Source organism: Dioscorea cayenensis, chromosome 12 (genome assembly GCF_009730915.1).
Source record: "Dioscorea cayenensis subsp. rotundata cultivar TDr96_F1 chromosome 12, TDr96_F1_v2_PseudoChromosome.rev07_lg8_w22 25.fasta, whole genome shotgun sequence".
Taxonomy (NCBI): domain Eukaryota; kingdom Viridiplantae; phylum Streptophyta; class Magnoliopsida; order Dioscoreales; family Dioscoreaceae; genus Dioscorea; species Dioscorea cayenensis.
In genome coordinates, this window is record NC_052482.1 from 2773581 (window position 1) to 2800374 (window position 26794).

Consider the following 26794-nt stretch of genomic DNA (forward strand, 5'->3'; position numbering starts at 1 on the left):
AAAAAAATCATACAACTGAAACCATAGTTTACCTTCAATTTTTCTATGTACCACAAAGTTGTGATAGATCTAGCTATAAATGAATATATATATATATATATATATATTATATTCATTTATAGGTTGATCACTTTATGATATGAGAGGTATCACCGGAGCATATCATCCATTCTACAACTTGTTTCTTTTCTTTGTGGTTTTCCAAATATTTTGGACCGGATAATTTTTACATTAATAAATTAAAAGAGAGAGAAAAAGGTAGCACAACATGATCTTCTGTTAACGACCAGAAATGAAAATTACTGAATAAAGTTCAAAGATTTAAAAAAATAAATAAATAGGTGACAAATACACCCATTTAAGAGAACATGCATAGTTAACATGTATATAACTATGAAGCACAACCTTAAACTTAACAAGCATTTACACTCTCACTTTGAGGTTCGATTTCATACCTTCTCCGAAATAAACCACCTACACAAAAAAAAAATAATAATTTTAATAAACTAAAAGGTCATTAGCTAGTTCAATAATTCTTAGATTATCCCCACTTAAGAATTTTTTTTTATTTTACTGAAATTTTTATTTCTGAATACTTATATTTCTTAAAAACATTTTATCTATAGTTTTTTAAGTCACTATTTAAAAAAAAAAAAAAAAGTAGATGATCATTCTTCATCTCTTTGACAAGTGACATTAATTTGCAAGAAAAGTTTCCCAAAAATGAAAGTTGAATGACTGCAGATAACATGAAATTATTAAACAAAAGTCTTGCCTTATGATAGAAATAAGGTAACAAATTTTTCTTAAAAACAGTCACATATATAATTTTCTTTCAATGATAACACTTGATAGACAAACTCAAAAAACATATAGCAAGAACTGATTATATACAACAAGAGTGATTAACAGTAAAAATTTTGAAGGGAATAACAGCAAAATTGACATGAATCTTAGGACCCAAGAAACATTCATATGATGGTCACTGTGAAAGCTGAGCATATCAAGATGATCTCAAGATTATTTCCCACAAAAATTAAAATAAAAGTACAAGGCTAAATGATTTTATTCCAACAAAAAAAAAAACCAATGAATACAACAACTATACATGGAAGAGGTCATGGTAAAAGAAGGTTCAAATTAATAAAAGAAAAAACTGAACACCCCCTCACAACATAACAATTTGATGATATAATACATGTGAACCATATTGTGAAACACCAAATAAGAAAGAAGGGGTTCATTGAACAAGTGTCCGAAAATGAAAACTCACATGAAAACAAGAGATAACAGAGTATTATTTTCATATGTTTGAATGAATGAAGAAAATGAAAAGAAATATATTGAAAAAAATTTCCCTTCGTTCATTCCTTTTCGTCTCTTTTTTGTTCAACTATTTTCCCTCAATCCCAATCACAGCCCTAGTCTTGTGACATTATATCTTGCTAGCATCATGCACCTAACTGCCAAAGCTGAATAAGGTGGTAGGATACTCAAAGAAGCACAATGCAACATGCCAACATTTAATAGTGAGACATCAAATCATCCATATGTCACTTTAGAGTGGAGATCATGAGAAAAGAATAAGAAGAAGGTCAAGGAATGCCCATCAAATCCTGCCAGTAGATACTCAAAAGAAAAAAGCTCCAAATAAGAACTTCAGACTCATCATCATGATGTATAAGAACAAAAAAAAAGACAAAGGATAAGAACAGGATGGAGAGGATATGGAGTTACTATGTCATGATCGATATTGAGTACATCTGGTAACAAGGCATAGAGCATATGTAGGGCTAAAACACAAACAAATGGTTGCCTTCCAACTGCTGTATAACATAGCGTAACATCATAAGAAACCAAAAATTAGTTCATGTACTCAGAGTTCAAACAATAAGATTATTTCAAGGCAAACATTTGTCCAGGAATACTTAATCTAAGTTACTCTTGCATTGGAGGCTGCTAATACTTGCGCAAATATATTAAACAAGAATAGCAACTCAAAGTTCACTTATTGCAGGCATTGCACACTCATCCAAGGAAAGATCAAATATTGTAACAAAACCCAATATTGATGTCATCCTTGGTAGAAGGAATGTGCTTGACCTTTTCAAGTCAATTCACCTTGATGTTCTTGCAAGGTGACTCTAAAAGCTAGGTTATCATACCAATATCAAAATTGAATCAATTTCAACAATACAGCTCTATGCTCTATGACACAATCTTCGCATTATAAAGAAATTACCTGTTCAAGTTTTACAAGTGAAGCTGACTGCAGCAGAAACTGATCAAGAAAAAAAAGCCATGCATCCCAAACTTTTGTTAGCGAATCAATATCAACATATCTGCCAGTGACAAAATAAACAAAGCAGACAATAGAAAGTAAGGTACTTTACTCAACTCTTTGCAATAAAAATTTTGATATTATTAGTAACTGACATGCCTCCGAAAAGGGGTTCATTTGCAAACGACTTCTTCAAGTTTGTTCAGGTGTCTATACATAATCTTAATCCTCAATTTTTCTTAGCAAAACAAGAATTCTGAATGCTTGATTGCCTCGCCTCCTTAACAATCTTGAAATACACACAAGTTGTGTGAAACAAGAATCCACATCAAACCTATAAAAATCAAATTAAAACAATATGTCAGCATAAGAAAAATGGAATCACCAACAAACACAAAACAGCATAAAAAACACTACAATCAGAAAATGAATGGACTTCCAACCTAGCATTGCTTTGAAGAGTCAAAAAGAGAAATATGGCTAATAAACTGGATATCACTACCTACGAGATCAGTCCATACCAGCATCAAAGCAAAATACCACGCGATGTTTGATCCATAGGCCTAAAGAGAACACCATGGGAATTTTCTCACAAGCACCATTAAATCCTCACATATTTACTTGTATCCCAGTGCAACAAAATTTCTAAAGGGCTAAAATGATTGAATCAACCAGGATACACCAGATGCAGCCTCTGGGACATTGCCAGAGAGTCTCAAATCCAATAAACAATGAGGACATTCACCTTACTCATAACACGATGCCAATCTTTTTATGGTGCAGAAACTCGACACGAACCACTTGTATTCACATCTCTTCTCATGACTGCCGATTCAAGCCCTTACCCGCATCTAAAAGTGTCAAAAGCAGAAAATAATTCTTCACAAGATTCACAAGCAAATCCTTTGTACATGCTTTACAAGAACTAGCTTTGTGATCCCCTCAATGCCATCACCATGGCCGAGCCAAGATAGAAATATATTCACAGAAGTTTGAAAATTCTTAGTCCTATAAACAACTGATCGACTCCATCGCTAACCGTATTAGTTGCAGTAGTCTCTCAACATTGTGAAAGTTGAAATCAAGAACATTTCTCACAGAAACTAAGCAACCAGAACCATTCCTGTCCGCGCCAGAACAAGCAGCTGCAAAAACAATGTGCATCTTCTTTGAAGCATCAAAAGCACTAACCGTTTCATTTGCCTGTACATGAAAACACAAATAAAAATTAAGGCCATGAAATGAAGGCACATCTCATTCCATGATGAAATTCGAATATGGAGTACTAGCATCACATGGCAACAGAAGGACCACTCTCAAACCAGATTAAAATCCAACAAAATATAAACTCTCAGAAGATCCCATAGAATTTATTGGTCGGAACATATATTGTAAAATGGCTTGAGAAAGTCCGTAACCCACCACAAAGTCTCCCACAAACATAACTTTTTTTATCAAGCCAGTTGGCTCCAGTAGCATAGGGATGAGGTCACGAGACATATTGTAAAAGAGAAAGAAACATTGTCTATCCATTGATAGGAAAATGCCATAAGTGAAGTCAATAAGCCAAGTCAAAATGCTTTAGATAACCTATATTTACCAACATGCTTTCAAAAGGAAAACGGAAGAGCATTTACCATGCAATTCTCGCTAAAATGTAAATATGGTCTTTGATTAAATCTATCCATATGAGTTCAAATTTCTTACTTCAATAACACTAGGTTATCCCCAAAATGAAAAGATGTCATCAGTAGGCTATAAGATAGGTAACAATAATCCAACAATGACAAGCTTATGATCCAGCACAAAAAATAATGCTTTTGCATGGATCATGTAGCAATGAACAAATATTTTTTATGGTTTACAACATTGGGCCTTAAAATGCTGACCACTCGCAGATTATGAAAATGAAATGCATCACATAGACATAGACGAGTAATAAAGGATATGAGGGGAACAAATATCAACTCATACAAAGCTATTTAAACCACAACATAGAAAAGAATATCAAAGAAGCTTAGTTCAGCAGACACTTGATATCATCTGTGTTATGGGAAAAATTCAAGGCGTGCAACTTACATAGTTGAGTAACCGCACGAAACTGGGACGGTTGCGAGCAGCTACAACATGGTTGCCAGCAACCTGAGGAGAACTTACACCCTTGCCTGCAGTACCCTTGTCCAATGTACCCTGGTTATTTAAGTTATCTACATCTGAAGCAGAAGAAGATGGGGATTCACCTATGGTTAAACAAAATCAAATGTAAGAAACATCGCATGCCTATTGACAAAACTAGAAATGCTTAGCAAAACACTGAACCAGAATAGCTTCGTACAGTTAGCTACATTTGTTTCTATTGGTATACAACAGATATTAGTTAACATAAAGGATAAAAGAAGAAAACAAAAGTATGAGAAGGAAGAGGAGAAATGAGGAATGAAGCCCTAGGAAAAATCACTTATGGATACTGAAGGTTGTGGACATACACTGCAATTACAACTCTTCACAAACACCCAACAAACACAACCTCGTATAACTAAGTCATGTTTAAATAGGATGTTTCTAGGTAGCTGTATCCTAAATGGAACTGAAAAAAGATCCAACCCATGCCATAAGAACTACACAATAGATGCCCATGCCATATCTTATAGATAGATCAAACCATCTATTATGAAACCTAAAACTGAAATAATTGATTAAATGGACCAATACAAACTCCAAAAATACCTTCCCAGAACTTAATCAAGAGGCTCTCATAAAGCCTCAAAGTCAATGCCAGCCATGTAGCTTTTTGCTATCCAATATTTCAAATCACCCTCCGTCACATTATAAAAGTTTTATACAATTTATTAGGACTTGGAATGCATGTCTAGAGTACGCACAAGCATGTGAACAAAATAAACTAAGTCACCCATGGAACCCAAAGGCCACATGGAAGCAGCTCTGAGCAGGAAGTAATTGGTTGGACTTTAGCAAATAATAATAAACTGCATAATTCTGAGCGCCCACAATCAGATTCTACCAGCTGTCCTGCTAAAGACAAACCAAGAGACAATTTCGCAGAGATCCAAGTATTCAATCAAATAATTTTATGCCCATATGTTACGTATAACGATTTCAACAAAAACTATATGATCCTAAAATTAAGTGGGTGAAATTGCCTACGGTTTCTAATTTAGAGTCTGTTCCTAGAACACCAAACTAGCATATGTCAATTGAAGATCTGTATTTGTAATGTAATTTATAATAAAAACTGGCAAAAGGCAGTTACATTACCAACCTGGAACAACCATTTGCAGAGCTGCTTGCAATTCATGTCGATCTTTGCTAACACTCGCATGTTTCAAATATGAGACCTTCATATATGCCACTTCTACACACTTGTAAGCTAAGGAAGCAGCAGCCATTTGTTTACACCTCTCATATTCATGAGCACAAAATCTGTTTGACACAATACATAATCAGCAAACTAGGCAAATTGGCGAAGTACATATTTACGAGTCTATTGATCTTAGAAAACACAAAATTCACATGCTCTACCAACACCCTTCCTGATTTTAACCTTTAGAAGAACACAAAAGGCCTTCAAACTAACAGTGAGCTCAATGTCATGATTTTCAGCTGCAGATCCCATAAGTAGATGGGTACCTCATAATATCTATCACTAATAGTACCAGACATGAATTGGCATTTCCATGCTATTTCCAACCAGACAACATAAAAAAACTATTAATTTTCATTTATTTGTCAGTTTAACAATCAGAAAGGAGACACTCTTGACAACATCCCAAATGTGCATATATCGCCACTAAACCAGGCCCCAGGGTGAAGTTCAGATTAAGTTGTACTCCATGTTGGCAGATTCAGCTGATCTTACAGAGTTTCGGCCAGAGAGAGTAAATAGATGTAATCAACCCTAAATCAAGGTCAGATTCCTACAATATAAAACTTCAAATAATCAATAACCTATTTGACAAAAACATCCTAAAAACATAATTTGTAATACCTGTTGTAAATTCCTCTTTTTTACAGTTGACATATCTTGCAAACAGGTACAGGGCTGTCCTTCTTGTGTAATGTCTATAGCTAACATACATTCTTAACTATTGCTCTTACCAATCAAATAACATAAAAAGAAGAGCTTTAAAATTACACTTACTCGCAAAGCCGTGCAGTGTCAGAGTACATCTGCATGGACTGAGTACCATCCCCATGTCGAGCATTTTCAGCATTTGGCTCCAATAAAAATGCATAATATAAAAACTTCAAAGCTGCCTGAAAGTATAGACCGGTACTTTCAAGCTCAAGCCCCTCACTCTGCAAAATGACCAACCCTTCTCAATGTTTATAAACACTTAAACAAATCTATGATTTTAAGTTATAGAATTTAGAGAGAATGCTAACCTTTAGCCGGTTAGCAGTATGTTTCAAATCTCTGGCTTCTTTCAGCACACTAGCATAAGAATGGCCATCCCTCCTGCTTGGACTTCGGGGCTCAAGTCTGTTAGGTGTGGCTTGCCTCAAACTTCCATGTTGAGCTCCAATCTGCTCATCAGGTTTTCTTGGTTTGACCACCTTCAATGCATCACCATTTGTTGCATCACCAAGAAATCCTTCTGATTTGACTGCCTTAATAGATGTAAGAGCTGCTTGAGAACCATAGGTCTGATTTTCTTGTTTATCTCTCAAAGACATGGTGGATTGTGATTTCCCTCTCCCAACCAGTATTTCTGATCGATCAAAAAGATTCCTCTCATCTACAAGGGAAACCTGTTGAGAATTATCTAGAGAACCAAACTTGCTGCAACTAGCTCCTGAAGCAGCAACTCTCGAGCTTAAGTCCTTGTGATGTTTATCAGACATGCAAAATCCATTTACCTCCAGATTTCCTAACACTGCATGATCTGTATGGACACCTTTTATACCTCCTGAAGATACTTGTGCTTTTAGTTCTTTCTTAAGTGAATGATCCTCCCTGTCCTTCTGACAACTGTGATGTTCATCCCTCAGATCTTTAGGGTAATTTGTCCAATCAGAAGAATTATGAACATTGTCTTGGCAATTATCCTCATTTTTGGAAGAAAACAACCCCCCTTGCTCAGTATAGGAATTAGACACTTTGATCTTGCCCTTGTCATTAGAAGACTTGGAACTCTGGTTATCTCTGGAACGAGTAGAAGAGCTTTTAACTGATTTCCGTTGAACAGAACCATTTGCAAGGTAGCGATTATTCATTTTAGTATGGTCTTCATCCAGAGGTTGACATTTGTACAGGTGATTTGATGTGTTTACACCATTATTCACCAAGTTTGTTTCTTCAAATTCGGTAGGGGAGGAATCATCATGAGTATCCCCAAATAATTTTAAATGTATCCCATCTGTGGCCTGTGCTTCTTTGTCCTCATTATCATAGGTCTGTCTCAAAGATACTAAACCCCTAGAATCCATAGATCTACGACCTTCAACAGATCTTCGTTGTGCAGAATCCTTGTTATTCCTCAGCTCAGGATGATCATTTCCATCATCAGCTTCACCATCTGAACAATTTTTGGGGCTCCCAATAACAGAGAAACCTGCATCATCTTTCCCCCCTGACTTCCTCCTAGAAGGAAAAGGCTTCTCCAAATTAGAATTCCTGTATGGTGATGAGGAAACTGATTCCACTGGCGAACCTCTCACTTCCTGAAGGTTGCCCCTACTTTTACGAGAACCAGATATCTTTGACGAGCTTGAAGTAGCTGCAGCTGAGGTCTGTGGATAGGCCAAATCCTTCTTCAAGGATTCCACACCATCCAAAGCAGGTCTGGATACTGTATTGACTTGGTATTGTTCTATTTGGCTGTCCTTCCCAGCAAGGCCACTTTTCTCCATTTCATAAGTTGAATGCTGAACACCACCAGACAAAAGGATTTTGGTGGTGCAACCCTTTTTCTCCAACCTACCATCAACCTTGCTTGTACTTGATTCATCTACTTCTGACTTTGACACTTTAAGTTTCTTTTCCCTCTTCATTTCATTTTCACTGAAAGTATCTTTCGCAGCTGCCTTGCTATCCACTGGACGCTCACTGCTGTCTATGTTTGCCAGATGATCCTGACTCTCTTGCCAGTTCTTGGTTTTCCTCTTTTTGCCAAAGTCTGATACAGATTTTTCCATATTCAAGACACTAACATGCTCTCTAGCTTCTCCATTGGGTAAAGAGTGAGATTGAACTTTTGTCCTCTTAGTTAAAGTAGGCAAATTGCTTTCTGAATCACCATTTACTTCATTAAAAGATGCAAAACCGTTGTACTTCTGCATGCTATGCTGGCTTGCACTGGTCGGTAGACCATCATCAGTGATTAAAACTGCATGTCTCACACTGTTGTGTTCAGAATGCTTATCCTCACCGATATGATGGGAACCATCTCTCTTGAATCTTTTAGTTGTTGTAAGACCCTCTTGATCAACCTCCCTCTTGCTCTTTGATTTAGAGTGTTTACCAACGCGTTCACCATAGTCACCTGAGAAAATAAAACCACAGAAATTGGCTATTGGGGCTTCAAAAAAATAAATAAATAAATAAAATCAGACATTAGCTAGTAGAAAAAGGCCAATTATAAAACCACCTCCATCTGAATGTCGTCCCAAGATCCGGTCCTTCTCCTTGTGCTTGAGATTCTGTTTATCAGAACTAAAGTCGGTTGACTTGCTCACATGCTCAAGGACAACTTTGCTTGGCATGTTAGAGTCCAATGGATGGTTAACATCATTTAAGCTTCTGCTCTTGAAAGAAGCCAGTTGGTTCTTTTTTGCAGAAGATGAAATCAGAAGGGAAGCTGAATCATTAACTGGATTTGCCTGATCCTTCAGTTTATGCTTTTTCTTACCAATAGCACCCGCACTATTCACATTATTATCAAGAGCATGGCTGAGATGATGTGGATCAGGCAAAATCGTATTTGAAGCAGCAACATTAGGAACACCATTCAGACTAGTGTTGCTTTGAGGAACAGGCATCTGGTAGAGAGCATTTAGAGCTTTTGTTGTTTCCTCTTCACTGATGTTACATCTGTTCATTCCAGGTTGCCTAGGTAGAAATTTTAGATATATATAGTTAGGAATAAGAGAACACAACCAAAACCAACTACAATAGAAGCTATGAATTTGACAAAACAAAAGAATAACTAGAACAGTAAAACAGGCAAACAGAGAGTTGTACCAAAAGCTCAACCTTCTCTGTAAGAACGCTACTATACAGCACATAAAATGTGTCTAATATTAAAAGAAAGAAACATAAAACAAACAATACCGAACAAAAACATAAATAACAGCATTGAAGGGAAAAAAAAAAACTTACAGCCAGTTTAGCATATTGCATTGCCATTTCTTGGGCAAAAGATCAGGATTTGCCCCATATGGTAAAAGACGCCATTTCTGGCATCTGTCACAACAGACCCAGTTTTCTTTTATAAGAACCGGAGCATTGGACACTGCAACTGCATCTGACCCTGGTATGCTCAATGTCAAAGGGGCAACTTGCTGAGCACAAACTTCTTCTGAAATAGGCAGATTGTCCGCCTTCTTAACCACAGGCCTCTCTTTTGTCTTTTCACTTAATGTCAAGAGAGGATCCTCATAATCATGTTCTCTTTCTGTCAGTTTATCTTTCGCATGTTGCAGCCTAGATCTGTTATCCACTGTCTTCATGTCTTCCGCATCTATGTGAGACTCTTTACTGAAACTCCCAGGGTGGTCATTTTCAAACTTTGAATCTTTAGACTTACTCTCCATATAATCTACCTTCCTCAAATGTGAACTGCTCTTCTTTTCTTTGGATTTTGAAGAGTGAGTCTTAGGGTTTCTTTTTGTGGACTCGACAGATGGTATGCCATTGGTTTGACTTTTCTTCTGTTTTCCTCTACCTTCAGAGGGGCGGTCCCCAGCCTGAAACATCATTTCTGCATCTTGCTCATATAAATTGGCTTTTTGGACCATGTTTTCCTTGGGAGCTTCAATGGATCCAATAACAAAATCCTTCTTCCACCTAGCTTCATCAAAATCAACTTTAGTCCCATAACATTTTTCATTTTTACTTTTGTCTTCATTTCGAACATCAGATGAGGCCCTCTTGTCATTGCTGAAATTTTTTTCTTCAAGGACCTTCTCTGTGATGCTTGTTTTAAGGTTCATTTTACCTTTTGAATGGGTGATTTCATCTACTGAGACAGCAACTCCAATATTCCCAGTGTTTTCCATCAACTCTCTTTGGCCATCCTTCACTAACTCTGATGAGCATACTCTACCCTTTGCAGAAAGTTTATTGGGGTCCAAAGGAAGATCAAACATTTTGGAACCTTTTGTGGATTCACCAACAAATAGCCTATCTTCTTTTTCTTCAACACCTGTTGTATCAGACAGAATCGTTATATTCAACGCATCAGAGACGATCTCTTGGCCATCTTGGGTTTCAATGTCAATTTCCCTCTTCAAAATTAAGCTTATATCATCTTTGCAACTTGAATTCTTCACATCCATAGCCCTACCATTCTTCTCCAGTATTTTCACTTTCTTTTGCAGACCTTTTACATCTCTTGATGATGTGGTAAGATCAGCAAGAACAGCACAATTTTCTGGGATGCTCATAGACAGCTTGCCTGACTTGAAGTTGTTAAGAAAGGACTTCTCCTTTTTTGACAAATACAACAGGTTATCAGGAAGAGGTGAAAGTAAATATCCCCCAGGAACTGGAAAGCATGTCATGATCTGTTCAATGACAATGAAGGAAGAAAAAAACCATTTTGATGAACTCAAGGCAGCCATCATAACCTTATAGCTATAAAAGAATTGGCATAAATATAAGGATATTACCTGGATGATGGTCATTGGAGATTCATCGGGTGCAACTCTAAGTTCAGTAGAAAGCCCTTCACTCCCACAAGGGCTGTCCTCCAGGGATGATGATGGAGATATATCAAGGCCAAGACCACTATAAATAGCAGCATTATCTCTAGCTGAAATACTCTCTTGACCCACTTTAATGCGAACCTTCAATGTTTTCTGATCACTCCCATTGACTAGTTTATTAAATGAATCATGCCGGGTAACAGTCTCTCCAGCACTGATTGCCCCCGTTCTGAAATCTGTCTTGCATGACTTATCAAATGATGGTGCTACAGATGTTGCGCTAGTTTTGTTAATAGATGCACAAGTGGAAACCAATTGGGTCTGACGTGCACCCTGTAAAGACATACATAAATGAAATAATTAAAAATCAATAACTAGCATAGAAACAGAAAGATTTTTATTTGCAAATATAAGAAACAAAATGAGACCATAAAATTGCTGAATCTATACCTCACACAAAGTGTTCTCAGGGGATCTTGAACCATTGTGGCTAGAAGCATTTGGTGGACTTCTAGGTTGGCACCAAACGGATGGAGAACGCTGGTACATGGGGAGGAATGAACCATAACCACCAAACATAGCCCCTGCCAATGAACCAGTTCACATCCAATCATCGATAGGGAAGATTTCTTGTAATTGGCTGTTTTACAAAGTTTCATTCCTTACCCAAGTTTTCGGCCGAGACTCCACCTTCAAAATCTTTCTGGAAATGGCCCAGGACATCGTGGAGCTTTTCATCCTGCAACAGAATGCAAGGCAAGCTGCCACTAACACCACATTGAACTTGTCCTTTCGATAATAAGGTGAATTTATTACGACAGGCCACATTTACATATCAGGGCTCCTACCAGTTACAGAGAATTATATATTCACAATTTCTATTGTTTTCAAAGCAGCTTCTCGGAGTTCTACTCAATGAATTGTTTGCTTAAAATTCTCAATCCCCAAAACTAAATTGCAAGACTTAAGCTAAGGATTTCATCCCAATTCCATATAGAAAAACAGAAAATAAGAATTAAACCTCCTTTATCAGAATCTAAAGCTACTCGAGCCTAACAAATAAAATATATCACCAAAAATGTGACAAATTCATGATAAAGAATCCGACCAATGTTCATATCTAGTCCTGGAGTTCACATAAATCGAAAAAAAATTCTCATGGATCCCTCTCAGAAATCAAAACAAGAGATCCAATTCTAATCAGAGAAACCCCAAAAAAAATTGAAATTAAATTATTAAAAAAAAAACTCACGATGTAGGAGAGATTGACAAGATCCTTCCCGGAGGTCAAGGCTTCGCCTTCATGCCCCGAGCACGCCTCGCCCTCCTCAAGCTCGTTCTCCTCCATCCCAACCCCAAACCCCAGCCCTAAACTCTTCCTCCCATCCCCCCTACTCTCCACCGTCAGCATCCAATCCTCCCCCAATCCCCAATCCCCTTACCAACCACCACCACAGCCCTTCACCACCCACCACCACCTCCCATCCCCCAAAACCCCAAAACTCTCCCCGATCAGGCCTCCAAAGACGTCGATCGAGTCACGCAACAACGATCACCAATAGCCGGTGAAGAAGGCTATCGGAGGGGACCTCTAGCAGGAGATCGCCGCGAAATCTAGACCTCGCCGGAGAATTTGGCCTCGATTCCGATCGATTCCCTTCCCTTAGGGTTGACGTCTTCCACGATCTTTCTTCAGAGCGTCTCTTTTTCTCACAATTCCAGTTGAGAGACAGCACTGCGATCTGAACAGACAAAAAAAAGACTTGCAAAAATATGGTGTGTTTTTGCAGATATATCCTCACAAATCATATAATTATTTGTCCATATATCCCTCTTGTCAATTATGAGATTTTCCAAGGGTATAATTGAAAACCACCATGAAAGGCCTAGAAAAGATGAATAGAGTTTATATAAGTGTATATATCATGCTGTTATTTTACATTAGAGCAATACTATCTGTAATACCCTGAACCTTTACATATCTGTTGGAAAATATATTCAGGGTATTACTACAGTTGCAGTAAGAATTTTCTACGTAGTCATTGCTGTAGAAACCCCGAGGGGACTGAAACAGGGCTGACAGTGTAAAAGTTTTAAAAAGATTTTTGGGCTAAAGAGAGTAATAGAAAAAGGATTGATATAAAATATTTCTGAAAACCAAGGACTGAAAGGTAAGGCAGTAGGGACCTTTTTGAAAATATTGTGTTATACTTCAGGGACCATTTGATAGTTTCCAAGGACCTTTTTGAGAATACTATTTCATAATTCAGGGACCATTTGTGAGTTTTGCAGGGACTGACTTGTAAGAAGTTAAGTTTTTGAGGACTAAATGTAAATTTTTGGCTGAAAACTTACATTGGGAGAAAAAAATCTAGACTCTGAGTGTTCATCTTCTTCATCTCCTTCTCATTCTTTCCCGTCTGATGGCATGAGTTAAAAAACAGAAAAACAAAGAAAGATGGGAGTGATGGAGCTCATGTCACTGATGGAGGAGAATAGGATGAAGTATTGTTTAGTGAAAGATTGTGATGATTTATTTATTGGTATACTTGAATGTATGTGTATGTGTATTTGGTGGATTTGATGAAGAAAAAAATGATTTATTTGGGTTGAAAAAGCATGTTTAATTATTGTAGATGTATGAGTGTATGAAATTGCTTTTGGAAAACCTCAGATTCGAGTTGAAAATCGCTTGAAATGGAGATGAGGGTTCTGAATTCATCGTAGCAATTCATCGTAGCATCGAGATTAGGGTTTGGTTTGATTAATTAAGTTGATGATGATGATGATTAAGGTGTTAATGAAGATGGTTGAATTGATTTGTTGGGTTTTAACCAAATTGATTTGGTTGGATCAAAACCAAGTTGAAATTGATTTGGTTGAGTTGAATTGATTTGGTTAAGTTGAGGGCTGATCAAATCGAGTTGAGATGGTTTGGGTTTGGGTTCAGTTGATTTGGGCTAGGGTTTTGGGTTTGAACCAAGTTGGTTCAATGGATTTTGAATAAGAATTGAGTTGGTTCAAGCTGGTTCAGTTTGATTGAGTTTGGTTCAGTGCAATTAAAAGCTTGGTTCAGTGCAATTGAGCTTTGGTTCGATGGAATTGAGATTGGTTCAGATTGGTTTAAGCGTGTTTAGTCTAAATTGAGTTGGTTTAAGTGCAATTGAAAGCCAGTTGGATAATGCAAGGGTCAGGTTTTTAACCGATTGGAGTGAGTGGGCCCAATAGAGTCTATTGTTGTTTATTGTATTTTTATTTTTGGGTTTTAAATGTGATATTTATTTTTATTATATTATTCTTTATAGGTGTTATTCGATCTTGGGAGGGAGTTCTGTGTCTAGGAAGGAACCCAAGGACACGGGTGTGAGTTGGTAGTGGCTATTATTTTTAAATAATTGATTAATTATTATTATTTTTGAAATAATTATTTAATAGCTAGTATTTTGAAAATAATTGTTTAAGTATTTCTTTTTATCATGTTTAATTAGGCGTATAATGTTGAGGTATACGTATATTTACTTCTATTGATGTTCCCGACAATCGTATTGATACATCGGTTTCGTATAATTATACGTAGTTTGTGAATAGTGAAAAATACATGTATATGTGATTTAATTATTCAATTCATGCATTTATTTCTATGGTTATATATGTTTTGATTTAGAATGATTTGTGAAATCATGTGAGCATTTTTAAAATGTTTTTACCAACAATATTTGTGGAATTGGTTTTCATTCCCGGAATAGGAATGGTATCGTGGATCCGGATTTTTACTTGGTTTTATCGATTGTTATACTTTTGACATTGGCTTTGTGGAAATGATGTTTATTTTTCGTGATGTGAATGTCTTGTCCCGGATAAGGACCATGTGATGTGATTTATACGATTGTATTATCGCTACATTTACATGTTGGTTTGGATGGTGACGGCGGCTAAGGCCCGACTCTCTGCGATGAGTGGGTCCCCACGGGCCGACCTTTTAGAGGTGGCGTGGTGGACTCGAGTGTTGATTTGTCCGGATCGGTGGGAGCGTAGAGCCCTGATTGGATGATACATCGGGATCCCGGAGTCACCACACGGGACCGGTGGGCCAACGCTCGAGGTTATGAAGACCTTGGCGGCTCCCAAACCCTAGTCGTGACGGCGGCTAAGTGGGGAGAGTTTTTCCAGTCATGGAATTGAGAATGGATTTTTATATTACTTGTTATTTTTGGGTTGTGATGAGGGGGAAGCCCACTGTCAGCTCTTAGGAGGCGAGTCTCTCACAACAATTTGGATTTTCTTAGAAAATTGATTTGATATTGATTTGTGATGAATTTATGTTTCAAAAGTTCTTTAAAAAAATGTATTTTTGCTAGAATTCGGTATTTTTGGAAAAGTTGGAAAAATTATTTGAGAGGTTGGTATTTATATATTTTTATATATCACGTATTTGAATATTTGAAATTATTAAGCCACTACCGAGCCAACTCGAATGTCTGTCAGAATCGCAGGGGAGCAAGACCCTAGATTGCACTGTTCAAGTTTAGAGCTAGTCGGGGTTAAGTCCAAGACCGCAGTGGGTCCCATACTTTTTCTTTTATATTTGTTGGTATCGTGATCTTGATAGCGGTTGTACCCACAAATTTGAGTTATTATATTTGTTGTATTTACGTATTTGAATCCTGCAGATTGGTGTAAAGTTGTAAATTGTAATTTGTAAGTCTGATTTGGTTTCTGAGAGGTGTCAGGTTTCCAGTTAAAAAGGAATTTTTAACTGATGGGTGCCACATTTACCTCGGTAGAAGGGGTGGGTGTGACACTATCCATCACGAATAGCTTGTATGAAAAATCACACGAATACTAACTTCAGAATTGAAGTTGCTAACCCCGGAGTTGAAAATGTTAATCCCAGCTCTGAGATTAGTATTTGTGTTGGATTTCGTGATAAATAGCATTTCTCTTTACATTAATACTTGAAATACATAATTATAAATTTGTGTGTGTATATGTATTCATATGAAATCTCTGATTTAATGGGGTGGATGTATAAAAGCTGTAATTCAAAGTAGTATGGCTCAATTTTCTTTTCTTGACAAATGTAGACAAGGCATATCTTAGGGATGAAACATTCGAAGAACCGAGTTTTACGATACATGTGTCTTTCACCTGCATGAGCTAAGATTTAAATTTGCTTTCTTAGTTGAACTAACATACTCTCATGTCATTGATTGTCACTAAAGTTTTCGGCTGGGATAAAGTTTGCATGATTACAATGATAATTTTTCTTTTCGTGAGTTTAAAAAGTTTCACATAATACTTATTTTTCCCCAACCCTGACAACCATGTGAAAGATTATAACGACGACCAATTTGATAGTGATATTCATAGTTTATTGGCACCAAATCCCCTATTTACCGGTGAGGGCGCATGGTATATTTAAAAACTCCACACACATCTCTAACTATATTTATATAAAAATAAAAGATAAAAATAGTGATGTGCTTGTAAGTTGGAAAGTTATTGGAGGTCCATAAGTTCTCTCGTGCACAGAAGCAATGTACAAAACTTATGACTCAAGTTATATAAAAAATAAAAATTTGTATTTATAGTATTTATTACATTTCTTAAGAAACAAAATTAGGTTTCAATCTTACAATGTAGACAATGTTTAATAAATATTAAATACATTTAGGATGTTATTTTATACATACATGCTATATTATGATGTTAGGATTTTAGATTGTTATGCCATATAATGGTATCATCATTATGTTTCATATATAATAATTACGCTATATAGTAGCATTTTATGATCGAAAAGTATGTTTTGTGTTTAAAATCAATTTTTTAAACAAGCTCTTTTCCACTGATGAATAATAATGCATAAGATAAATACCAATACAAATGGCTTTAAATTTATTTATTTTGACCAAAAGGTTCATAGCCCAACTACTTTAACCTCAATGTGAAAGGTGTAGTATGGAAATTTAAAAACCCCCGAGCTCAACTTTCAGTAGACACAATAGTGGATTGAGTCTCAATTATGAGTTTCAGGTTTCTACCCAAATTTTGCATCACTGATGAGTGAAGCACAACCTAGATGATCTATTTTCGGCTAGTGTACATGTCTTTTAATTAACATATGCCCTTGCATTTGTCAAAATAAAAAAAAAAAAATTATATATTTATTTTGTTGCTATATTTATACACCCACGACGATATCTCTTAAAAAAAATTAAGAAAGAGTTTCAGGGGCTGTGTGAGAAGTGAAAGCAAAAACAAGTAATTTCAAACTTTCTAAGGGAGTAGAACACAAATATTGCTCTCTCAGACATAAATCCTTGTGAGTAAGAGCAATGAAGACATATAGACGTAATAATGAACGGATGGATTTCTTTCAGGGTGATGATGATTGAATCTCCACCGTAGATTCAATGTTCCTTAAGTTTGTGGTTGAGCGCGTTGAAGGGCAACGTGCGGTCTGGATTGGCGGCTCGGGGAGCACCACGAAAGAGCTTATATAAGTCACGTGTTTTTTTATAATGGTTTTTTTTTGCTTAAATACCCTTAGAAATCTCATAATTATTGTACATATGACTTTTAATTTGATTTTGGTCCATAGCTTCACCGAAATATTTATTTTGGTATTGAAGTCAAAGAAATATTATTTTTTACTCAATTATATAAATATATTTATATGTACAATAATAAAGGAGTTCAAAGTTCCTCTAAAGTTCTAAATTATTCAAAATATCCCCTCTAACTTTTTATATATATGGATAGATAATGAGCCTTTGGATTAGAAGAGAGTTCCTTGATGCAAATGTACATAATTGGCTTCATTTAACAACTAGCCTACAGTGATGTGGCAATAGGTGACAAGGCTTGATGATATGGAAGCTTGATGGAACTAATAGAGTCAATTCTTTAATATTTTGATCATATAGAAAAATGATTTAGTATTGATCCACTTTCACTCTTAGAACCTACTAAACATTCATCTTCATCCAAGTTCTTGCTTGTTACTTTAATTTTGCCGAAGATGGCGTTTCTCAAGCACCGAAATTGCTTTGATATTGTCTGCAAAGCCAGCATTGTGTACGTCATCACAGATTCGGGTCCAGGCACTGCTTTAAAACTCGAAGCCACTACTTGCGCTTGGTGATGATATTGTCTGTATCTCTACTCCACCTTTCATTTATTTATCATATAAAAATTAATCAATCAGTTAAATTAAAAAAAATATTAATAAATAAAAAGAAATCATCATAAACTCTGGGTCCAGCCACCGCTTCAAAACTTGAAACCACTATTGCACTTGGTGATGATATCGTCTGCATCTATGCTCAATCTTCCATTTATTTATCATATAAAAACTAATCAATAAATTTTAAAAAATAAAATTTTGTTAATAAATAATAAGAAATTATCATAAACTCTTACTTCATCTAGCATGCTCATGTTCACAAGCTTGGCTTTCTTCATATGAAGTTCTTGTCTTTCAACAGTGGTAATATCAGACCCATTCTTCATGCTTTCTTCATCTTTGTAGTTGTCTTTTGATTCTCGATGAGCTTTCATGGAATTTTTTGAACCTCCAGCCTTGACAAACCCTTTGCCGACACTAACAACTTCATCTAACAACTGTTGTACCACCTTCAAGAACATAGAAACTAATCCACCGAAGCTAACAACTACTGTGTTGGGCCTTTATGCATGAAGTTTGAAGTCACTGGAGCTGATGTGGCGGCGGTAGTATCACCGCCAGAGACTCTAACTTCTTCGGTAATCTCTGACAATGGTGAAGCCATCTACAATTCTAGATCCCTCTAAACCAGCATCTTTCTCAGAGATCACCAGTCGTGCATTCTGGGAGATTAGGATCCCAAGAATCAGCATGAGAGTTCCAAATATAGATCTGGAGAGCAAGGGATAGAAAAAGTTTCGGAAAAAGAATGATACATGCTCCCATGTGGAGGCAACCGAGGATCAAGCAACAAAAGACAAGAAGAGATGAGTACAAATATGATGGACTTCTAATCTAGATCTTGATTGCGGAGGAGGAGATCATGAAGGATGGACTGCGCAGAGGTGAAAGAGGCAGACGCGACGATTGTTGAGATCTCTCCTGATTTAGTTTGTCCGGTGGCTCCACATTGAGAGCTAGGGTTAGAGGAGCAAAAACAAAAAAAACAATTCAATCCGTAGAGTATGCTTACTCACAATCAAAGAATGTTAACACGTACCAGCAATAAAAGGAAAGCTTGAGGAATAGAGAAAGCTAGGGTTAGAGGAGCAAAAAAAAAAAAAGTCAATCCATCAGGTATGCTCACTCGTGGGCAAAATATGATAACGTATACCAACAATTAAAAAAACAACTCTTATCTTCCAACCGTAGCAGGACAAATGGCCAATAGAGGAAAGCTTGTGAAATAGAGATGGGGCGATCATTGAGATCTCTCCCGATCCACTTCCTCCGGTGGCTCCACATTGAGAGCTAGGGTTATAGAGGCAAAAACAAAAATTCAATCCGTCTAGCATGCTCACTCACAGGCAAAGGATGTTAACGTCTATCTACAAAAAAAAAAAGAAAAGAAAAGCTTGAGGAATAGAGAGAGCTAGGGTTAGAGGAGCAAAAACAAAAAAACCAAGTCAATCCGTAGGTATCTCACTGGCGGGCAAAGGATGTTAATGTGTACCAGTAATTAAAAAAACAACTCTTATCTTCCAACCATAGCATTACAAAGGGTTATAGGGGCAAAAACAAAAAAACCAATTCAATCCGTCGGGTATGCTCACTCATGGGCAATGGATGTTAACATGTACCAGCAACAAAAGGAAAGCTTGAAGAATAAAGAAAGCTAGAGTTAGAGGAGCAAAAAGTCAATTCGGTAGGTATGCTCACTCACGGGCAAAGGATTTTAACATTTACTAGCAATTAAAAAAAAACAACTCTTATCTTCCAACCATAGCAGAACAAATGTCCAACAAAGGAAAGCTCAAGGAATAAAGATGCAGTGATCATCAAGATCTCTCCCGATCTAGTTAGTCTAGCAGCTCCACATTAAGAGTTAGGGTTATAGGGGCAAAAACTAAAGAACCAATTCAATCCGTCGGGAATGCTAACTTGCGATTAAAGGATGTTAACGTGTTCCAACAACAAGAGTAAAGCTTGAGGAATAGAGAGAGCTAGGGTTAGAGGAACAAAAACAAAAAAAACAAAAAAGTCAATACGTCGAGTATGCTCACTCACGAGCAAAGGATGTTAACGTGTAGAAGCAATTAAAAAAACAACTCTTATCTTCCAACCATAGTAGGACAAAGGGTTAGAGGGGCAAAAACAAAAAACCAATTCAATCTGTCGGGTATGCTAACTCACGGACAAAGGATGTTAACATGTACCAGCAACAAAAGGAAAGCTTGAAGAATATAGAGAGCTAGGGTTAGAGGAGAAAAAACAAAAACAAAAAAACCAAGTCAATCAGTCAGGTATGCTCACTCACGGGCAAAGGATGTTAACATGTACCATCAATTAAAAAAACAACTCTTATCTTCCAACCATAGTAGGACAAATGTCCAACAAAGGAAAGCTTAAGGAATATAGATGCGGCGATCATTGAGATCTCTCCCGGTCTAGTTCGTCTGACGACTCCACATTGAGAGCTACTGTTATAGGGGCAAAAACAAAAATAACCAATTCAATCCATCAAGCATGCTCACTGGCAGTCAAAGGATGTTAACATGTACCAACAACAAAAAGAAAGCCTGAGGAATAGAGAGAGCTAGGGTTAGAGGAACAAAAACCACCAAGTAAATTCGTCAAGTATGCTCACTCACGAGCAAAGGATTTTAATGTGTACCAGCATATAAAAAAACAACTCATATATTGCAACCATAGCAAAACAAGGGTTTGAGGGGGAAAAATTCAATCAGTCGAGTATGCTCACTCGCAAGTAAAGGATGTTAATGTGTGCCAACAACAAAAGTAAAGCTTGAGGAATAGAGAGAGCTAGTGTTAGAGGAGCAAAAACAAAAAAGCCAAGTCAATCCTTCAAGTATACTCACTTGCGGGCAAATGATGTTAATGTGTACAAGCAATTAAAAAAACTACTCTTATCTTCCAACCATATCAGGACAAATGTCTAACAGAGGAAAGCTTGAGGAATAGAGATGCGGTGATCATTGAGATCTCTCTCGATCTAGTTCGTCTGGCGGCTCCACATTGAGAGCTAGGGTTATAGGGCAAAACAATTCAATTCGTCGGGCATGCTCACTCGTGGTCAAAAGATGTTAACATGTAGCAACAACAAAAGTAAAGCTTGAGGAATAGAGAGAGCTAGGGTTAGATGAACAAAAACAAGAAAACCAAGTCAATCCGTCAAGTATGCTCACTCACGGGCAAAAGATGTTAACGTGTACTAGCAATTAAAAAAACAACTCTTACCTTCCAACCATAGCAGGACAAATGTTGAACAAAGGAAAATTTGAGAAATAGAGATGCGACGATTGTTGAGATCTCTCCCGATGTAGTTTGTCCGGTGGCTCCACATTGAAGATATGGTTATAGGGGCAAAATTAGAAAAACCAATTCAATCCGTCGAGTATGCTCACTGGCTATCTAAGGATGTTAACATGTACCAGCAACAAATGAAAGTTTGAGGAATAGAGAGAGCTAGGGTTAGAGGAGCAAAAACAAAAAATCAAGGCAATCCATCGGGTAGGCTCACTCATGGGCAAATGATGTTAATGTGTACTAGCAATTAAAAAACAACTTTCATCTTCCGACCATTGTAGGACAAATGTCCAACAAAGGAAAGCTTGAGGAATAGAGATGCGGCGATCATTGAGATCTCTCTCGATCCAATTCATCTGGCGGCTCCAAGTTGAAAGCTAGGGTTATAGGGGCAAAAACAAAAAAAACCAATTCAATTCGTCGAGCATGCTCACCCGCAATCAAAGGATGTTAACATGTAGCAACAACAAAAGTAAAGCTTGAGGAATAGAGAGAGCTAGTGTTAGAGGAACAAAAACAAAAAAAAACCAAGTCAATCCGTCAGGTATGCATGCTCACTTGCGAACAAAGGATGTTAATGTGTACCGGCAATTAAAAAAAAACTCTTATCTTCCAACCATAGCAGGACAAATGTCCAACAAAGGAAAGCTTGAGGAATAGAGATGCGACAATCATTGAGATCTCTCCGGATCTAGTTCGTACGGCGGCTCCACATTGAGAGCTAGGGTTATAGGGGGGAAAAAAAATCAATTCAATAAGTTGAGCATGCTCACTAACGGTCAAAGGATGTTAACGTGTACCAACAACAAAATGAAAGCTTAAGGAATAGAGAGAGCTAAGGTTAGATGAGCAAAAACAAAAAACCAATGCAATCCATCGGGTATGCTCACTCACGGGTAAAGGATGTTAATGTGTACCGGCAATTAAAAAAACAACTTTTATCATTCAACCATAGCAGGACAAATGTTCAACAGAGGAAAGCTTGAGGAATAGAGATGCGGTGATCGTTGAGATCTCTCGCAATCCGGTCCGTCCGGTGGCTTCACATTGAGAGCTAGGATTATAGGGGCAAAAACAAAAAAAACCAATTCAATCTGTCGCCCATGCTCACTCGCGGTCAAAGGATGTCAATGTGTAGCAACAACAAAAGTAAAGCTTGAGGAATAGAGAGAGCTAGGATTAGAGGAACAAAAACGAAAAATAAAAATAAGTCAATCCGTCAGGTATGGTCATTCATGGTCAAAGGATGTTAACATGTACCAACAATTAAAAAAACAACTCTTATCTTCCAACTATAGCATAACAAATGTTCAACAAAGGAAAGCTTGAGGAATAGAGATGCGGCGATAGTTGAGATCTCTCCCGATAGATCTCCCGATCTTGTTCGCCCAATGGCTCTACATTGAGAGCTAGGATAATAGGGGCAAAAATAAATAAAAAACCAATTCAATCTTTCGGGCATGCTCACTTGCGGTCAAAGGATGTTAGCGTGTGCTAGTTAGTAAAAAAATAACTTTTATCTTCCAATCATAGCAGGACAAAGTGTTAGAGGGACAAAAACAAAAAACCAATTCAATTCGTCGGGCATGCTCACTGCGGTCAAAGGATGTTAACGTGTACCAGCAACAAAAGAAAAGCTTGAGGAATAGAGAGAGTTAGGGTTAGAGGATCAAAAAAACACAAGAAAAAGAAAAAACCAAGGCAATCCGTCGAGTATGCTCACTTGCGGACAAAGGATGTTAACGTGTACCAAGAATTAAAAAAACAACTTTTATCTTCCAATCATAGCAAGACAAATGTCCAACAAAGGAAAGCTTGAGGAATAGGCGATTGTTGAGATCTCTATCGATCCAATTCGTCCGGCGGCTCCACATTGAGAGATGGGGTTATAGGGGCAAAAACCCAATCAATTCGTCGGCCATGCTCACTCGCGATCAAAGGATGTTGACATGTACTAGCAACAAAAGTAAAGCTTGAGGAATAGAGAGAGGTAGTTTTAGAAGAGCAAAAACAAAAAAAAAAAAAAACCAAATCAATCCGTCGAGTATGCTCACTCACGAGCAAAGGATGTTAATGTGTACCATCAATTTAAAGACAGTTTTTATATTGCAACCATAGCATGATAAATGTTCAACAAAGAAAAGTTTGAGGAATAGAGATATTTGGGGGATAGGATTAAGATTAGGTACATATGCGACAACTAGATTAAGATGTTGATTTTTGCCCTGTTTCACAAAATTAGTATCTATTTTCCCCCAAATTTATAGAAATGAGATATGCAATTGATTGAAATATTATTCTGTGACTTTTGTTTTTTTGGTTATATAAAAGAGTTGGGTTGGGTTGCCTAGCCGCATTAATTTGTTGGTGCCACCTCTAGTCAAGGCAGTTTCAACTCAAACCAGCCCAAATGGGCTCAAACTAGGCCCAATGGGCTATCATAATAGGCTACCATGGAGGTACGACAACCTTACTAGCCATTATGGCCCATTATAGCATCCAACAATCCTAACGGGCCTAGTCGTTTGGCCCGGCCCGTAGTTTACCCTGTAAATAGAGATTTTGGAGAAGCACTGTATCCATTCACAAGAAATATATATATATATATATATATATTTTTAAATATTTTAATATTAATTTTTTATCTCTTTTTTCGATTGTTTTATAATATTATAGCTTTAAAACAATTATTTTTAAAGCTTTGATTATATTCATAACTCAAAGCTTATTTCTTAATAATAAAATATTTTAATATATACACACATATATATAATACCAAAATTTAATCTTATTTCTTAGTAATAAAATATTTTAATATATACACACAGATATATATAATACCAAAATTTAATCTAGGGGCCAAAAGCCATTTTTCTTCATTTGTCTATAAAACTACCCATAAAAAAATCACATGGTTTATAAGGATAGACAAATAAAAAGCTCAACCACTAAATATTCTTTAATCATGTTAATAAAATATTCCGAATAAGAAAATGACAAAATTTGTGCATCTTATTATTAAAAATTTTAATTAACTTAGATATATGATTGAATGGATGGAATCAATTCATGAAATGTCATTATCATTATTTCAATATTAAAAAATCAACATAAAATTAATATATGCAATCTATATTAAGATTTACAAAAGGTCATTAAACATAAAAATGAAGGCAATTTATTTATTAATTTTTTAAAATAAAAACCTCGACTAACTTGATAATAATATTTAATAAGATATATTTCAAAGTATCTTTTTTAATTATGGAAAAACTATAAATAAAATAATATTATTTTTCAGAGTTGTGTAAAAAAATAAAAAATAAAAACTTCTAACACAATAAAAAAAAACAAATCGAAAAATACAATTCAACGAACTCAAAACACAAGTGATCTCACCTAAAAATAAAAAAAAAACATAAGGCTCTTCCACTTGATAAGTATAATACCATCAATAATTATCTAACTTTGGTAAACCATAATTATTCCATTTTAGTCAAAATAAAACATCATATTCCAAAGCATAAACCCTTATCTCATTTCCCACCATCCATTATACTTTGTTCCCCCACTACATGATGATGATGATGATGATGATGATGATGATGATTATGATGTTGCCTCAAATATCTCAATTAAAACATGACTATTTTTTAATATATATATATATATATATTAAAAAATGTAACTCACCCAATTATTTTAATAAAAAAATCTAAAATATAGTTTATCAGGTTTTGTGAACCCAGCGAATAAAACAGGCTTGGTGGGCCGTGGGCCCAACAAATATCACAGAATTGCATCATCATGGGCCCACCAGGCTGCTCATATAAAATTTATCCTTGAATCTCAGCCGTCCATCAGACCTCAAGATCAGTACACAGTAAGAGTTCTAACACACGTGACAACCGTTGAGTTAATCGCCAAATACCAGCAATGAAACTGGTGGTTGGGCAATCTCTTTATAGATGCTAGTAGAATGAAAATTTCTCTATCACTGTAGAGACAATGATGAAGACCATTGGATTAAAATTCAATAGTTACCCATGAATGTTCATAGATATTAAATTCATGAATATGTAGATGATCTACACGGCATATATATATATATAAGCAAAACATCCTTTACAGATGTCTATAAATAAGAAATCTATAAATGTCAAATTATCAATAGTTAGATCACCATTCAACGGCTGACATGATGAATAGTAATATTGTGTACTGCACTGTTCCAAGTAATTACTGTATTAACTAATGTTTATCAATTTTGGCCATTGGATCGAGATCCAATGGCTGATAATAGACTTCCCTAGATAGATGAATAGTTCTCATATGTATATATGTAGATATTAATATATATATGAGTAATGATATTTAGGGCAAATTGATAGGTTAAATTGGTAGTTTGAATGATGTGAATGCTAAATTGGCAATCTATGTCAGCATCCAGGTCATTCATTCTTTTTTTTTATAAAAAAAAATAATTTTTTTTTATCATCTAATAGACTGATTATCTTTTTTTAAAGTTTAAATAATAAACCACAAACTCTTACAGAGTTTATAACTTAGGGTTTAGGATTTAAGATTTAAGTTTATGTTTTTTTAATTTTAGGTTAAAACGCAAATCTCTGTAGGGGATTTGCACTTTATTATTTAGCTTTTTAGGGCTTAGGATTTAAAGTTTACATTTGGGATTTACGCTTCATGTTATATTAAAAATTTAATTCACCCAATTATTTAATAAAAAAACTAAAATTAGTTGATCCTGTTTTGTGAACCCAGCGAATAAAACAGGCTTGGTGGGCCCGTCTGGACCCAACCAAAATCACAGAATGACATCATTGTGGGGGCCCATCAGGCTGCTCATATAAAATTTTTCCTTGAATCTCAACCGTCTATTAGACCTCGAGATCGGTACACAGTCAGAGGTCTTAAGACACGTGACACGGCTTCGACGCGGGTGGGGCCCTGAAGTCGCTGTTGATGCATTATGAGCCGTTGGATTGAGTCAGTGAGTGAGTGAATGGGGGTGCTTCAAAGTTCAAAGAAGACGAGAAGGTATTGCCTTCTTTCTCTCACTGCGGTGACCGGATCCTATTAGGCTCACCACCCTCGGCTAACTTCGCGCTCCC

At 36.3% G+C, this 26794-nt stretch overlaps 1 protein-coding gene across 10 annotated transcripts; it reads right to left on the reverse strand.

Annotated features, from left to right (window-relative positions):
* Nucleotides 1-274: 274 nt before the first annotated feature.
* Nucleotides 275-12557, reverse strand: LOC120273627 (cysteine-tryptophan domain-containing zinc finger protein 3-like). 10 transcript variants are annotated; one of them, XM_039280298.1, is made up of 15 exons: nt 12420-12547; nt 11834-11906; nt 11618-11751; nt 11132-11500; nt 9621-11026; nt 8887-9350; nt 6686-8811; nt 6441-6598; nt 5562-5722; nt 4361-4521; nt 2803-3484; nt 2437-2615; nt 2243-2342; nt 1738-1826; nt 1253-1616 (listed from the first exon to the last, which is right to left on the reverse strand). In XM_039280298.1, exons 1-11 carry the CDS (start codon nt 12513-12515, stop codon nt 3290-3292), a joined length of 5343 nt encoding a protein of 1780 aa, XP_039136232.1. In that variant the 5' UTR covers nt 12516-12547; the 3' UTR covers nt 1253-1616; nt 1738-1826; nt 2243-2342; nt 2437-2615; nt 2803-3289. The 10 variants fall into 10 exon arrangements, with proteins under 10 accessions (XP_039136231.1, XP_039136232.1, XP_039136236.1 ...); XM_039280297.1 differs by lacking the exons at nt 1253-1616; nt 1738-1826 and adding an exon at nt 275-474; XM_039280302.1 differs by having other exon boundaries at nt 1253-1826; nt 11834-11928; nt 12420-12557.
* Nucleotides 12558-26794: the final 14237 nt, after the last annotated feature.

Coding starts and splice junctions, on each gene's coding strand:
- LOC120273627 (XM_039280297.1), bottom strand. CDS start 12,515: ATGGAGGAGAACGAGCTTGAGGAGGGCGAGGCGTGCTCGGGGCATGAA. Junction 8,812..8,886: donor ACGACATTCAGATGGAGGTG/GTTTTATAATTG, acceptor AAGCCCCAATAG/CCAATTTCTGTGGTTTTATT. Junction 3,485..4,360: donor TCGTGCGGTTACTCAACTAT/GTAAGTTGCACG, acceptor TTTCATGTACAG/GCAAATGAAACGGTTAGTGC.